Below are 17,038 nucleotides of genomic sequence, written 5' to 3' on the forward strand. Positions count from 1 at the left end.
AGAACATATTTGGAGTATATTTATCTTAAAATACTGAATTACCATTAAAAATTTTCAAGTACAATCAAATGTCTGCCACTTTCCAAACCTACACAATCAAAGACAAACTATACTCTAAATTCTAAATAACAACAGTATTAACTTGAAGATGAGTTTCTCAGGGACAGGATCTCTCTTATTCAGCCCTACACACCTCAGTTGCATGCTCCACAAGAAATGCCCCACAAATACTGCCGAAATAAACTGAGTTGTCAGCTAATACTTCCAAAGATTTAAGCTAGTCTGATCTCTTTTAGTATGAGTACTTAGGGAATCCTCAAATTCTATGAAACCCCTTTTCAAAAAGTTAATGAAACAATGAAAGTAGAGGGCTCAGAAAATCAGAACCTTCTGCTGTAAGCTCAACATGATCCATGTCTACATTATAAATTGTAAGTGACTTCAAACTCTCAGTTCTCACCTAAAACATTCGTTTCCCTCCCTCTCTCTTTTTCGCTCCTATCATGGTTGGTATCTTCAGCCAATACTTAAGAGAACCTGAAATAAGGGACAAAGGATCTCCTCCCATTTCCTTAATTCAGCACTGACCCTGTCTGCCATTTCCCTTGTCGCAAAGCAAAGAGATCTCTGCTGTCCTGTGATGGATATTCAGCCCTCTTAGTCTTGTTTCTGCCTCGGATGATAATGTATCTCAAGAGAGATGATAGAAGACAGATAAATGGAAATTTTTCTGTCCAGACTCACCAATATATATTTATTTACAGTATTCTGTATATAAAAACCCCTCAAATCCATACCTCTAAATGGAACTCTTTGCCATAACCTTAAAAAAAAAAAAAAGTACAAGGGAGTTTTTACCTTGGCTAATCCAAGCCATTAAACTTCTCAAACTCTTCTTTCAGAAACAGAAGAACTACAAGAGGAAATACAAAAGGAAGAGGGTCCCCTTATAAATCCGCCACCAAGGCTGATGAGTTTCCCTTTCCAGGTCTCTCCCCAGAGTGTTGGCTCAGGTCCCAAGTAACTCAAGACTAAACTTCAGTTTTCTTTCTACCATAACATTGTTAGCATTCTAAAACATCTTCCACACAGCAAATCCATCTTTCAGATGTCCTTGTATCTCTATGTGGAAGATACGAAGGCTTCTAATACTTTGAGTTCATTCTCTAAATACCCTAGTCACTACCCTCAGGCCTGCTGTAGTCTGTAGGTGCTTGGAGCTCTCTCCCTTCGCACTCATATTATATTGTTCCCTCCATAAAACCCCCTCTTGGTAGCTACTGACACCACTGGAGTTCACTCTCCATTTAAAATCCCAATCCCCAAACCTCTTAAACCATTAATGTTTCTCTCCATCCTAAACTCCATCAAAGGTGTGTGTGTGTTTTAAAGCTAGTCGAAAATAGTCTGTCCATATTAATCTGACTCAATCTGAATATTCCCTGTGACTCTATCACTTGTTTTAAATTTAGGTAAATTAGTGCCTGGGTGGCTCAGTGGGTTAAAGCCTCCGCCTTCAGCTCAGGTCGTGATCTGAGAGTCCTAGGATCGAGCCCCACATCTGGCTCTCTTCTCCTCCGGGAGCCTGCTTCCCCTTCTCTCTCTCTGCCTGCCTCTCTGCCTACTTGTGATCTCTGCCTGTCAAATAAATAAAGGAAATCTAAAAAAACAAACAAACCAAAAAAACCCTAAATTTAGGTAAATTAAAATTCTATAAAATTGCATTGGATTTTTGAGAAATTTTATTATATTGTTTTTATGCTTATCCAGTAATGCTCTTAAATCAACTGGGTTTGTACCGTAATGGAGACTGCTGTAGACTACACCTTCCACTGAGGAAAGGCTTTCAGTGCCTAGAGAATTCTCCTGTTCACCTGCAACAAATATTCCATAATATTGATGAGAAGGCACGTGACACGACTTGTACTAGAATTAGACAGAATCTGTCATTCACATGGAAGTTGAAAAATTGAGTCATACACAATATAAAATGTCACTACATTAAATAACCAAAAATTCTGGACACTCATTGTTGCCTTAGTCTAGCCTCCAGAACTTTTACAAACTTCCTAGATTACTGGGTTTTTTTTTTTCCTTCCTGGGGCTTTTTCCTAACATCCCTGTGCCTGATGCCACAATTAACAACACTTGGATTTAGCAAACTCTATTCCAAATACTTTAAAGAAAACAGTCATGATTATTCAAGTGACCTTTATAAGGCAAGTACTAGCCAGTCCTCCAGGGTTGAAATTCAGCACCTTCAAAGACTTCTGTCCCCACTCCCTAAACCCTGCCTGTTTATACTGAGAAGACTGGCGCCAGGGCCCCCTCTCCTTCACACTCTTATCACCCCTTTCCATGCAGCATCACTCCGATGGCTACAGAAACAACCTGAAATTCAGAATTGCACTATAAACAGTGGTGGGCACGGTGGGTCTCCTCCCTGGGTGGCCTGGCCCTGGATAATGGCCCTCTTTCCAAGCTGCCTTTGTGACTGCTGTCCAGAGTCCCACAGCCTCAAACTTAAGGGCACAATCAGCCTTGGGGTGCCCCTGGGAGTACCCCCACCTTTTATATGTCTGTGCCTCCACTTCAATGCCCCACTATCAGTATCTCGGGGTTGAAAAATTCGCTTTCACGTTCACACAAAGGTAGGACTAAAAGAGTACCAGGAGGTGAGTGGTTGTGTTCTGATCAGTTGTTTTCACAGCTGGCTGAGTCAATCATCCCCTCTTAAAAGCTTATTTGACAGGTGAGAAATTCCTCATCTCTAGATCATTCCAGCAACTCCTTAGCATCAGTGTGAGCTGGGAGAGGGGCCTGAAGAGGAAGGGAGTGGTGCTGAAATCGTGTTGAGCGTGTCCCGGGGGAGGCGGGGCCGGGTGGGGGGAGACCTCTCGTACGGGAAGGAGGAATCTGGCGCCAGGAACGTGCCGGTCCAGGGTCCAGCGGGAAGAGAGGGGGGAGCCGAGAAGTCTTAAGCGGAGGGAGAGGCACTAGAAGAAATGGACAAGCGACATACCTGGAAATGTCCCGAGGGGAATGGAAATGGGTGAGGAGGATGCGGACTGCAGAGAAATCGGGAATGCAAGAAGATGGGGCAAGGGGAGAACCAGACAACAGGGAATGCAGTGCCTCAGATGCAGGCGTCCAACCCTGGCCGGTGCCAGACCCTTCCAGAGCGCCGGCGAGGCTGGCTCCCGGCCGAGCCCCCGGAGCCGGAAAGTTGGTACGGCGAGGGGCGACCGGACGGGCAGCGCCCCCTGTACGGAGCCTTACCTTCTGGTCGACGATGGAGCAAGCCATCTCGCGGACGTGCGCCAGGCTGTAGTCCCCGGACGAGTCCTGCAGCAGCAGCACCGGCTCGCGGCTCAGGCCGATCTGCAGATGGAACGAGATGCCCCCGGCCGGGGCCGCGACGGAAGCCAAGAACGGCGCGGGCCCCGGCCCCGACCCCGGGACCAGCGCGGCGGCGGCCGCCGCTGCCGCCGCCGCCACGGGCAGCAGCGGGCTGGGCGGCCGCAGGACCGGAGGGGCGCTCATCGCTCCGCGGGGCGCGCCAAGGGCCGCGGGGCCGGGCAGCCGAGGGCGGGGGCCGGCGGAGCGGCAGCCGAAAAGTTTTGCTGCCGCGGAGCCGGGAGCTTCTTTCTCCAAGAGCCGAAGCGGAAAATAAAAACTTTCCGGAAAAGTCCCCGCGCGGGGGGAGGGCGAGAGGATGAGGATCGGGAGGAGAGCAGGGGGGAGGGAAAATGGCTGAGGCGGGAGGGCTGCGCCGCCGGGAGCGCGGGCGCCGCACGGGGGAGGCGCTGCCGCCGCCGTGGAGCAGCCGCCGCGGCGCGCTCCGAGGGACGGGGCGGCGGGTCAGCGCGGCCGGGGCGCCGGGCGCCGGACGGGGGCGGGGAAGGGGGCGCGAGGGGCGGGGAAGGGGAGCTTGGAGGCGGGCACTGCGGAGACACCACCCGGCGGGCGCCGGAGCCGCAAGAGCCGCGGCCGCGCGGCCGCAGTAGCCGCAGGGTGCCCGGTCGCCGCCCCCTCCGCCCGGGGCTCCCGGGGCCTGAGCCTCCCCGAGCCGGGGCAGGACTGAACGGCGGGGCTTGAGGCCGTCTCCGCGGGCATGGTCCATCCCTCTCCGTCCGGACTCCGGTGTCCGCTGGCCGGGTTGCCCGGCCGCAGACGGAGGGGACCGGGGCGCATCTCCTCCGACCGACTTCCTAGCGCCGCCAGTTTCCAAGTCCCCAGTCCCCGCCACCAGTTCCTAATGCCCGAGGACAACGCACTTCTACCCGTGAGGTGACCTGTGATGGACGGAAGAACGCCGAGCCCTGCGGTTTTCCGTGGGTCTTACCTTCGAAGCTTCAAGGGAGGGTGAAAATAGAGGGTCCTCGGAAATCCAGTTACATCCCGCCTCCTTCTGGGAGCCCTTGGGTTTCTTGCCAGAGAGGGTAGGAAGCCTGTCCACGGAAATGTATTTAAACCTGTCCCTACCTTTTTGTCTCTGACACACCCTGATACCCAACTCCACCTACCCCACCGCAGCTCCCAAAGGCACCAGACATACACAAGTGGCTGAATTCGGGAGATGGTCTCGTGAAAGAACAGACATTGTCTACATAAAGACAAGAGGAAGGTCTGATGTGGCCTCTTTCCCTTTAACTTATTCTCTATCCGACACCTTTATTTCTGGAGCCTCACAAACCCTGGTTTCTTTCCTCTCCCATCATTCTAAAGTCTGCTCTGTAAGACCAGTACTCCCAGCCTCACCCAGCGCCACCACCACCACCACCACCACCATCAAGGCTGTGCACTATCTTCTCCAATTCCAGTAGTTGTTTTTTGGTGCTCTTGCTGTTTTGACAGGGGTGGGGATATGGGTACTTTCTAATCTGTGGAGATGAATTCTAATCCTATCATCTCCCCAGGATGGGCTTCAGGTGTGTGGCTGTGCAGGTGCTTAGGGCCCTGACCTCGGAAGGGCCCTGCTGGGTGTAAAGCCCTGACACAATGCTTTGCTGCCTGTCACCATCTTGGAATGTTTAATAATTTTTCATTTTGCAGTGGGCTGGGCAAATTATGTAGCCCACTCCTCCAGTCCTTCCCCTTACACTGCACAAGAGCACATACCACGTACCCAAGCCTGCCAGTATGTATGTTGTCTCTTGTATTCAATTGCATTTTATTCTATTTTGTTCTATGTATGTATGTATGTATGTATGTCTTGATCTCTGCTTGTGACCCAGGACAGGACATCAAAAGTTAGTTTCCTGTTAGACCCCTGTTCTCAGAGTTAGCAAGGGAGCCTTGAATGTCTCCAGTGACACTATGTCATTCGCTGCTCTAGAAGAGATTTAAATTTATTCTCTCTGATCTGATGGTGTGATAAGCTCTAGCTGGATGCACTGGCATTTTCCAGGCTTACTTACTCATGAAGTAGTTCTCTTCACCCATGGTAAAGTATAGTTTTCCTAATATGTCAGATTCAGGTAAAGTAGGAGATCAGTGAGTTTATTCTAGACACAATGCTGTTCTAAATTCTCTGGGAAGCTTTTTTTTTTTTTTAAATATCAGAAAAAGTGTTTCATTTTCTTTTAAAGTTTGGATAAAGTGGTGCCTGGGTGGCTCAGTGGTTTAAATCCTCTGCCTTCGGCTCAGGTTATGATCTCAGAGTCCTGGGATGGAGGCCTGCATCGGGCTCTCTGCTCAGTGGGGAGCCTGCTTCCCCCACCCACCCCGCCTCTATCTGCCTCTCTGCCTACTTGTGATTTCTGTCAAATAAATAAATAAAATCTTTAAAAAAAAAAAGTTTGGATAATGTAGTCCCACAATTTTCTGTTGCCAGAAAAAAAGTTTGCTGGTCGGTTTACAAGGTACTTACAAAAAAAGTTAGTTTAGCTAAAGACATTTGTGTTTAATAGATAACGCAACAAAGTACTGAGGCCTTCCCTGTGTCAGGCATGATATGGGCACCAAGTATACAGCTGTGAAGACAGACTAGGGCCCCACCATAACAAATCACATTTAAAAAAGAAAGAAAAAAAAAAAAAAGACAGAGCAACTAAGATTCTTTGTGATCATCATAATTGCAATGAACAAAAATAATGCAATAAATAGTAATAAGAATAACTTGTGGGGAGGATAGTAGAGAAAGGAACACTGCTTTGAACTAGGGATAAGGGAAGGTTTCACTGAGTTTACATGTGAGCCAAAACCTAGATAATTGAAAAGGGCCAGCCTTAAGAAGATCTGGGTTAATTACACAGGAGGCATAGGGACCAGTTAGCATAAAGTGTAACAAAGGAATGTACTTGAGGTTTTCAAGGCACAAGAAAAGGGAAGAATATGTAAAATGAGGTCAGATAGCTGGCAGAAGCCAGATCACAAAGGGTCTTGAAAACCATAGTAAAGAGTTTTTATTCTGCTGCACTGCCAAACCACTAGAAGGTTTTTTAAACCAGAGAGTAAGATTTAATTAGCATTTTTAAAATCACACTCTAGCTACTATGTATAAGAGAAAAGAATCAAAGCAGAGACACCAGGTAGGAGACTTGCTGTTGTCCAGCCTAGAGACATTTGTGGTTTGGATGACTACAGTTATAGTAGAGATATTAAGAAACAGAAAGATGCAGGTTCTCTTTGGGGGCAGAACTAAAGGTCTTGCTGATGAAAGAGGTTTATAGGGAGAGAGAGAAAAGGGGAGTTACGACAGACTCGTGAGTTTCTTAGCAATTAGCTTATTGGTGGTGCTGTTGATTGAAACAGAAAAGATAGGGAAGAAGCAAGTTTTGAGAGAAATAAGATTTCTTCTTTGACCGTGTGGAATTTGGGATGCCACAAGATAGTCAACCTGCAAATAACATCTACAACTGAACAGTTGAGCCCAGAGTTCAAGAAAGAGAATAGGGCCAAAAATTTGGAAATCATCAAGGTGGAGAGGTTAGATGAGAAATCTAGAGAGAAATGGCTTCGGGCATTCATCAGTTACATACAACTTACGGGCACTTAGATGTCCAACTTTGGGAGAAAGTAAGCTATGTAAATAACTGCTTCTTATATTCCAGTTTCTCAGTAGTTTGAAAGATTCTTGTGGGGTGCTGGAAATCATTGAGACGGAAACAGGGGCAGGGGAGAAAATTCTAAGGAAGCCTTGAAGAATTAAGATTACTCTCAAGAAGTTGATTAATTTCTAAATGGAAAAGAATGAATAAGGAGAAAGTACTTATTTTCTTGAAAGTACTTGAGAAAGAAGAAGAAAACTCAAACCAGGGGAGGTCCCTATAAGAAGCAGAAAATTCCCGTTGAGTTGGTTATTACAATTTCGGTGGCAGGCACCTGAGATCTGACCGTTTGCTAACTACTACCCACTTTTGCTGAATGACAAGAGAATGAGCGATAGATAATACTTGAAAGAAACCTGATGTGTATCTCCAGTGACTTCAAAATTATACGTAGAACACATGAAAGGTTTTAGAGAATTCAGTGGTTTTAATGCCTTCTGGATGTTTGAACTTTGAAAAAGAGGGTATAGAAAGTGAATAGCTGTTTGTACAAATTATATTCATGAAATTGGATTTCTTTTTTTTTTAATTGTGGATATCTTAGAAAGGAGGTTCAAAATCCTAATGAAGACTCCATGTAAAAGTGATCTGGGTGTGCAGAAGCATATGAAGGTACTTAAAACAATTTCCAAAAATAAATGCTAACTAATGCTGTAGGCTAGTCTCTAAAAGAGTTCTGGATATTGAAATAATTTTAAAAATAACTGAATAAATTTCATTTTTTGTCATAGCTTATAAATTAAATTAACATTTAAATTCTCAATGTAAATTAGCAGCGTAAAGGCACTTAGAAGCCCTACAAGGTTTATTTCACGTAACCCAATACTATCTAGACATTCTTCACCTCAGAATCCCTCCTTGCTATTATTGTTGTTTTTACCACATAGCATATCCTAACATTTCACATAGCTAGAGTTCCACAGAACACACTTTGGGAAACAGAGTACTATACAACAAATGTAAAAGAATATAGCTTAAAAGTTGAAGGTAAAAAAAATTGCTCAGATAATTAAAAGCAAATACTTTAAAGAAGAGCATGAATGGTAAAAACAGATGCATACTATTGGGAGGTCTACTAATTCATAATTAATAATCAGAAAGTGGATAAAGAATAATCTGATTTGAGGGCACCTGGGTGGCTCAGTTGGATAAGCATCTTCCTTCCGCTCAGGTCATGATCCCAGGGTCTTGGGATTGAGTCCTCTGTCTGGCTCCTTGCTCAGCACAGTGGGGAGTCTGCTTCTTCCCCTTCTCCCCACCCATAGTCACTTACTCTCTTTTGCTCTCTCTCTCTCTCTCAAATAAATTAAAATCTTAAAAAAAAAAAAAGAATGATTTGAACAGAAATCACTCTGGAAGCACTGTATGCTTTGTTCAGATGAAATGGACAACAGAGAAAGAAAAGTGAGTAGAATAGATGCGCAATTCTATAGCTGAAAGCATCCTATCCTCCAGAACAACCATTTTACAGCCTAAAAAACTAAGGGTCAGAGAAATTATATACCAATCTGGAAATGAGAAATTGGAAAGAGGAAGTATGGTCCCGCGATGTCCTTCTTTTTACATAATTGGACACTGGAAATTGTAAGCATGAGGATAAAGATGATGATGGATAGATCATAGATGATTAATATATATGATAAAAACATTTTATACTGTTGTTTGTTTATGTTTCATAAATTATAGTTTGTAAGATCAGGTTAAATAAGGATAATGTGACAAAACTGTTACAACAGAAAAATAAGGTCCTAAGGAAGATGTCAACCATAGAGACATATGCCAAAAACCTACTAGAACCTGGGTGTGTGATAAAATGTTGCCTATCTTGCTGATATCTTTATGAGAAATAAAAAAGAAGCAAACTTGTTTAGTTCGCCAAGAAGAAAAGAAAATTGATATGTTCTTTAAGAAAGCAGATTTTTTAATTCTGAAGGGGGGAAAAAAAGACAAGTAAGATTGTAGAGTTAGAGACCCCAAAAAAGACAAGAGGCCTTGGAAGACAAGCCTTCAACTATATAATCATCATGATCCAGGTGAAGAATAAACTGACTCCAGTGTGACCACATGTCAACTTCTAGATGAGTACAGATCTGCAAAGAGAATGAACAAAAATAGATACAAGCTATATGAACAAGAGTAAATATAAATAAAAGTTATTTTAAGCCAAAACCAGTAAGTAATAGGTATACATAAAATGCTTAGTGTTGGGGACCACATGGCTGGCTCCATTGGTACAGCCTGTGTTCTTGATCTTGGGGTTGTGAGTTCAAATACCATGTTGGGTGTAGAGCCTACTTTAAAAAAAAAAAAAAAGAGTGGTCAATTTTTAAACACTCTCCCACCCCTGAATAATTAAGTTGTAGGCAAAAATTGAATTTTTCATTTTAATTTTTACTTACATGAGGTTAAATATTTTAATGTGCTTATTGGCCACTTGCATGTCTTCTTGTTTAAATATTATACTCTAAATTCCTTATGTGTTTTTATATTGGACTATTCCTTTTCTACACATTAATAAATGAGAGATTGTTACAGGTAAGGAATGTCATTTCTTTGTTATATATAAAAGCATTGTCCAAAACGTTAAAATTTTACTTTTGCACACATACATTTACATTTCTGTTATACCATTTTTTGTTGTTGTTGAACTGGATTCCCTAAACATCATTCCTTCCTGGACAGTAATAACTGACTCTTCTATTCAAGTAAGAACTAAAATCTGTTGGCCCTAAGGTATAAAATTTGCTCACGTTCCCTATAGAAAACAGAATGAAACACTCTTTCGTGATCTTCAATATACTCACAGGCTATTCTTTTATAGTTGCCAACTCTAATTGTAATATCAGCTTTTGTTAAGTCAACCCAACATTCAAATTCAGAAACCATTAACAGCAGCACAGTTCTTTTTATAAAGATGCAATTCTTCTAATCCTGTTTTCAAGGCCCATTGGTTCCAGGAATACAAACTTTTCTTCCCTTCTTATTGGATTTTATTTGTTGTCATAGCCTAACACTTTCCAGCTATGACTATCAAATACATTCCATTTTGATAATATTCCATAACCTAATTTATTCTTAGTACATGTCATTTTGTGAGATCCAATATTATTTTATTTGGTACATTTTATAAAACACTGACTACATTTTGAAAAATTAATAAGAAAGAATAAATGAGGTACAATTAATCCAAAGTTACTTTTTGGGTTCCTTCCTGGAAAAAATTTTTTTTGACCTGAAATTTCTTGTGTGTGGTTTCTGATGCTTGATTTGGAAAATGAAATTTTTAAGGGAAAGAATCTGGCAGATTTGCTTCTTAGTGACATAACCAGGAAAAATAGTTTTAATAGTTTAAGAAAAAATAATTTGCTTTTCTTGGCTTAGAAGAATTTTAAATGGCATTATTTCTGAAATTCATGTATTATTATAAAATTCATATGACACTAGGTTGAAAGGATGCATAATTAAAATGAAGTCATTTATATGGCATTAAAACCCTATTTTATCTAATCATCATGCTGCATTTTCTTTATTAATTCTTATCCTCAAAATACAATCCTGGAAAGTCATATTGTTGAAACCATAGTAAACTTTCTTTCCCATAGTTTACTATTTTTCAATTGAATTATTTATACATATGATCTCATATGCATTCAAACTAAAAATCTCTGCCTTAGCATTAAGTAGAATATTTACTTCTTGATTAAATACTAATCTTTATTTAGCTTAAATATTAAATTATTTATATTTATATGATATTATAGGTACATTTCATAAATATATTTTGTTTTGTTCAGTCAACCAGACTATCTAGAAAAACTGAAGTCCTCATAAACTGAAAAAGAAAAAAAATCATTAGATTTTTAGACTTATTTTAGAATGTATTTAGGAATTATGAACATACCCTTTTAGATGAAAGAACATTCTAGAATACCTGAAACTTTGGGCTTTGTTTTCTGGTTAATGCCAACTTGAAGTCGACAAGTGTAGATAATGGGATTTAAATGCTTTCTAGTTTGTCCATGCAACAGCTGTCCTATGACTGTCCAATACATCTTTGTCCTCTCTTTATTTCGATACGTGTTCATCGACATCTGACCTTACAAGTTGAACTTTTTTTAAAAGATGTATTTATTTGAAAGACAACGTGCCTGGGGGCAGGAGTGGGGGGGGGAGAGACCCCCTATTTGACTCCCTGTGGAGCACACAGCTCCTGAGCCAAAATCAGGTGTCTGACGCTCAATTGATTGAGCCACAGGAGCCCTTTTACAAGTTAAAATTTTTAAAAATGTAGTTATTGAAATAAATTTTACTTGCTTCAGAGAAATAAACGATTTAAATAATCAATGAGGAAGATTTATTTTAACCTTTATTTCCTTTACCAAACATATTTTCTTTGTTTTTACATAGAATATTAAAATACTTCTTAAGTGAATGACAAAAAGCAAATATGTGGTTTTAATTAATGATTTATCACCTATGTGCTTTCAAAAAACAAACCATTTTAAAGAATAGAAAAATCTTATTACCAAAATTAGTAGGTAGCATAAATACTTTAGCTGATATCCATGATTTCTGCTGTAACATTTAGCTTTAACTTTCTTTACAAGCAAAACAAAAGAAGGAAAACAATTAATTCCTAATTCTTATTGTCTGATTTTAAACAAAAATTTTAGATTAAATTTATCACAGGTGTTCATATTACACAAGACATGGGAAAACTCTTGATTTACACTCTGAACTCTCTGAAAGCTAGACTCTTGTCTTACCTTTCTTTTTTTTTTTTTTTAAGATTTTATTTATTTATTTGTCAGAGAGAGAGTGAGTGAGAGCGAGCACAGGCAGACAGAGTGGAAGGAAGAGTCAGAGGGAGAAGCAGGCTCCCTGCGGAGCAAGGAGCCCGATGTGGGACTCGATCCCAGGACTCTGGGATCATGACCTGAGCCGAAGGCAACTGCTTAACCAACTGAGCCACCCAGGCGTCCCCTTACTTACCATTCTATACCTTAGTACCAGTAAAGAGCAAATGCTTATTACTGTGCTTTTTGAATAAACTGTTCAACTCCACTTTGAAGATTAAAAATTTGCAAATTTTTTTTTCAAGGTAGTAGTCATTTATATCCACTCTGTTCAAAAGCTCAAGTCAGAAACCAGCTCTGTCAAACAGACATTTCCTATGGTACTCAGTGAATGAGGTTCACATAAATGCTATTGGGTGATTTAGTCAGATCCAGATTGACATAGTTAGCTACACTGTCCAGATAGATTTATAGAACTTTCTTAGAGCTATTTCCCTAGCACCCATCACATAGTATTGATTTTACTTGCATCCTATACCCTGTGGGAGTTGTTTTATAACCATCTCCACATACCCCTGTTCACATATCTCCAGAACCATACCTGGCATAGACTAGGTGCTGATGCTTGGTAATAGTTCAATAATTGTTTACTGAATGACTCAATAACATGAGTTTAAAATGCCTCCAAAAAATGGACAGCATAATCTAATGGCCTAGCTTCCTATAGTAACATGGCTGTGGAATAACATATACTGTTATTTTTCTGATTATAAATGTAATACATATTAATTTTAAAAATTAAGAAATAATTAAATGTAAATTTAAAAAATTATAATCTCCTAACTCATAGTTACTATTAGTCTTCTATTTTTTCTATGTAAGTGTGGGGGGGGGGGATCATACTAAAAATATTGTATGTTAATTTGATTTTTAAATTTAATATACCAAGTCATTAAATATTCTTCAGAAACATTTGGAATGGCTGAAGAATATTCTAGAATGTGGCTTGTGAATCCTGATAGTTGAACATTTCTTTATTTCGTTTTTTTGCTGACACATTTTTAAAAAATGTGAATAATAGCACTATTACTTAGGCAGAAAATATATTCATAAATTGTAATAAAGATTTAGAAACATAGTTACAAGAAAAAATAAGACAAATTGTAGGAGGGATTGACTCTGCTAACAAGGATTGTATGTAGAAGGTTTTCAAATAGAATAATATAACAAAGCACAACATTTTCAAAGAATTAATGATGGTGAAATACATTAAGCTGACATAAAACCTAAAAACCTGTTTTTTTAACTAGTAAGACATTTTATAGATTTTTTTAATTGAATATTCAGATCAAATTTGACACCTCAGGAAAACACCAGCTCTGCTGTCAGAAATCAAAACAGTGATGTATGCTATATTTAGGGAGTAAGTAATAGAATATAAATATATATACAATTTTCACTGTATTTTATTATGACAGAAATTAACTTCATGAAAAACCACTGACAAGCAAAATTGTAAAGTATTTGCTTTGCTACTTCCCAACCATACTTTTTGTTAATTGGCTAGAAATATAAGTGCCAATCTAATTTTCTTAATGCTAAAGTATAGTACTTTAAAAATGATAAGCACATGGTTCAAAAGCAGATGGAATAAAGGACGTTTAAAATTAATTTTTAAAACTTTGCAAAATACGTTAAAAAAAAGTCTACTTTCATAAACTGAACCCAGCTTCCAAACTTAGAAAGTTACAGATTACTTTTATTTTTATTTTTTATATTTTCTTTTTTGTTAAGGTCTACTTGACACACAACGTTACATTAGTTTCAGGAATACAACATGATTCCACAACTACAAAGTCATAGATTACTGAATAATGACGCAATTGATTAGACAATCCAGTTTTTAGTTTAAAAATTAATTAAACAACGCTATTCTATTTGGCCCAGAAAATTTGCCTGGCTCATCCCCAGATTATGTCAGTGTAATATCTTTAACTGATCCATACTCATAGGTACTGTTAAACTGCATATCTGAGAAGCTCTTTACCAGTCAACAGCCTTGAAGCAACAGAGAGAAGCCTAGTTTCTTTTGAACCAATACCAAACACACACACACACACACACACACACACACACTCCAGTGCACTGTATTATCCAAACTAAAGCTATGATCATTGTAAAACAGTCCTTCTGAAACTCATCTCAAAATCTTAACTTATAGAATTCTTTTTTTTTTTAAGATTTTATTTATTTATTTGACAGAGAGAGATCACAAGTAGGCAGAGAGGTAGCAGAGAGAGAGAGAGGGAAGCAGGCTCCCTGCTGAGCAGACAGCCTAATGTGGGGTTCAATCCCAGGACCCTGAGATCATGACCTGAGCTGAAGGTAGAGGTTTAATCCACTGAGCCACCCAGGCTCCCCTAGAATTCATTTTTATTTTATTTATTTATTTTTAAAGATTTTATTTATTTATTTGACAGACAGAGATCACAAGTAGGCTGAGAGGCAGGCACAGAGAGAGAGAGAGAAAGAGGGAAGCAGGCTTCCTGCGGAGCAGAGAGCCCGATGCGGGGCTCGATCCCAGGACCCTGAGATCATGACCCGAGCCGAAGGCAGCAGCCCAAACCACTGAGCCACCCAGGCGCCCCTAGAATTCATTTTTAAATGGCAGAATGATAAATGTGGTTGTTAGGGGCTAAATTATGTCCCCCGATAATTCATATGTTGAAGCCCTAACCCTCAGTACCCTGAAGGTGACTATATTTGGAGATAGGGCTATTAAGTTAAAAAGAGCTATTAGGGTGGGCCCTAATCCAATCTGCCTGGTGTCCTAATCAGAGGAAATTAAAACAACGTGGAAAGAGGTTAGGAGCATGAATGCCCAGAGGGATGACCATGTAAAAAGGCAGCAAGGGCACAGGCATCTGCTAGCCAAGGGGGCCTTAAAAGAAACCAGTCCTCTACTTGTGATTTCTCTCTGTCAAATAAATAAATAAAATCTTTAAAAAAAAAAAAAAAAGACAAAAAGAAACCAGTCCTGCCAGCATGTTGATGGTGGACTTTCAGTTTCTAGAACTGTGAGAAAATAAACTTCCGTTGCTTAAGCTGTCTAGTCTGAGGTGTTTTGCTATGGCAAACCAAGACAGTAGCATGTAATATGTTAGGGTAGAGTGAATGTATTTTATGTACACATACAGAGCACAAAAGACAATGGTCTATTTTTCTGGACCACAGGCACAGAGTACAACAGCGTCTCTTTCCAATTTTTGACCTTTTGGGTTCCACCCGAAAAGTGTGGGAGGGGAGTATATTTCTGAAAAATGTCAAGGAAAAATACTAAATTACTTCATAAGATAATACAACCCTGAACTTAACAATTCACAGAAAATTAGAATAATAGACTCTTTTTAATCAAATCTATTTTGCTGTTTTTGAGTAACAATTACATTTATGAGATCAATCTTGATTAAGTTATTATAATACAAAGTGGATTAAATTTTATCCTTGAGGGAATGAAATTTTTCAGGACTTAAAATATGCTTTTAAAAAACCACAAATAAGGAAAACAATTTTCATATGGTGTTTTATATATTTTGGAAGGAATACTAGCTGCTATTGTCTGTAGAATACTAGAGGTAGAAGTTGTATTAAAGACCATCTTACCAAATTGCTTCATTTTAGAGGTGAAAAAAAGAAATGCTTCAAATCACACAAGTTAATAAAAGTGTCAAGCCAAAAATGAGTCAACGCTGTTTTGATTACACCAGTGGTCTGCAATCTGCATTTGGCTATGCACCCCACTGTAAAAAAAAAAAAAAAGAGAGAGAGAGAGAGAGAGCAAGAGCGAGAGAGCATGTACTTCTGATATTTGTACATTTATTTGTAATTTAATGTATGTATAATTACATGAATGTTATATGACTGGTATAAAATAGATACAGAAATAGAAATTCAAAATGGCATTTAAAGGGCTTCCAGTTCTGAATAACATGAAGTAGATACAATTTTCCCTATACCTACTGCTCAGTACAACTAATAACCCCAGACATTGTATGTTAAAAAAAAAAATGGGGAGACGGGAAAGTAAAGAGAAGAGGATGGATCAACTAGAGACATTGAGACCCATGGAATAACATGGAAGAAAGTTCTCTATGTTTTCTTTTTGCCTCACATGCCTATACTGGATCCTAGAGAAGCCCACAACCTAGAAACACCAATAAGTGCACACAAAAAGCCCTAAAAGAAAGTCTGCTTTCTCTGGCCACAGGAGCAGGAAAGGGGAAACCTAGTAAGAACAGAAAACTGAGACAATAACTTGCCCTACTTCAGCCTAACACCATGGGAAAAACTGGACCCCCACACATAATCAAGGCTAAAAGAGAAGCCTAGACTTTGCTTCTCATCACCCCACTATAATTGGCACCCCCCCACACACACCACCCCACCACTTTCCCCTGGAATGATATCAGAGTAAGCCAAGTGGACTTTCAGTCCTTCCAGGTGTCAACAATCTCCAACCAGTAGAGAGAACATGATCAACCTAGATTCCCACTCCTCTCAGTGGTAATGAAGCATCTCCCTTCCCCTACTGCTAGAGTGTTCTCAGCAGAAGAGTAGTGGGGAGCCTGAAATTGCACACCCATCCAGCAATGAGGTGATTTTCCTCACTGGAACAACAACAGAGACTGACAGAGCAATTAGATTTCCATCTCCACCTGGCATTAATTAGGTGGCACCTCCCTTTCACTCCTTGCACAGTATCAGAGAAGACCTGATGAAACAGGAGATTTTAATGAGATCCAGAGTTTCATAACACAGGACCCAAAATGTCCATATTATAATTTTAAAAATTACTGTCAAAACCAGAACCAGGAAATCCTTACTTGAGTAAGAAAAGAAAATCAGGGAGCCTGGGTGGCTTAGATGGTTAAGCATCTGCCTTTGGCTCAGTTCATGATCCCGGGGTCCTGGGATCGAGTCCCGCATTGGGGAGCTTGCTTCTCCCTCTGTTTTTCTCTCTCTCTCTGTCTCTCATGAATAAATAAATAAAATCTTTAATTAAAAAAAAAAAAGGAAAAGAAAAGAAAATCAACAGATACCACCTCATCTCTAGGAGAAAAACAGTTCAAATGATGGTCGATTTCCTTTTTTTTTTAAGATTTTATTTATTTATTTGACAGGCATAGATCA

At 40.0% G+C, this 17,038-nt stretch overlaps 1 protein-coding gene across 2 annotated transcripts in view; it reads right to left on the minus strand.

Annotated features, from left to right (window-relative positions):
* The window catches only part of PRKD1 (protein kinase D1), a 328,405-nt gene extending 324,725 nt beyond the window's left edge, over positions 1–3,680 (minus strand). For both annotated transcript variants that reach the window (XM_045067697.1, XM_004755158.3), the window contains exon 1: positions 3,280–3,680. In XM_045067697.1, coding sequence (XP_044923632.1) covers positions 3,280–3,543 — 264 coding nt within the window. In that variant the 5' untranslated portion in view covers positions 3,544–3,680. The remainder of the gene's footprint in view (positions 1–3,279) is intronic.
* Between the last annotated feature and the right edge of the window lie 13,358 nt (positions 3,681–17,038).

Source organism: Mustela putorius, unplaced genomic scaffold (genome assembly GCF_011764305.1).
Source record: "Mustela putorius furo isolate JIRA1106 unplaced genomic scaffold, ASM1176430v1.1 tig00003898_pilon_pilon_pilon, whole genome shotgun sequence".
NCBI classification, from domain to species: Eukaryota; Metazoa; Chordata; class Mammalia; order Carnivora; family Mustelidae; genus Mustela; species Mustela putorius.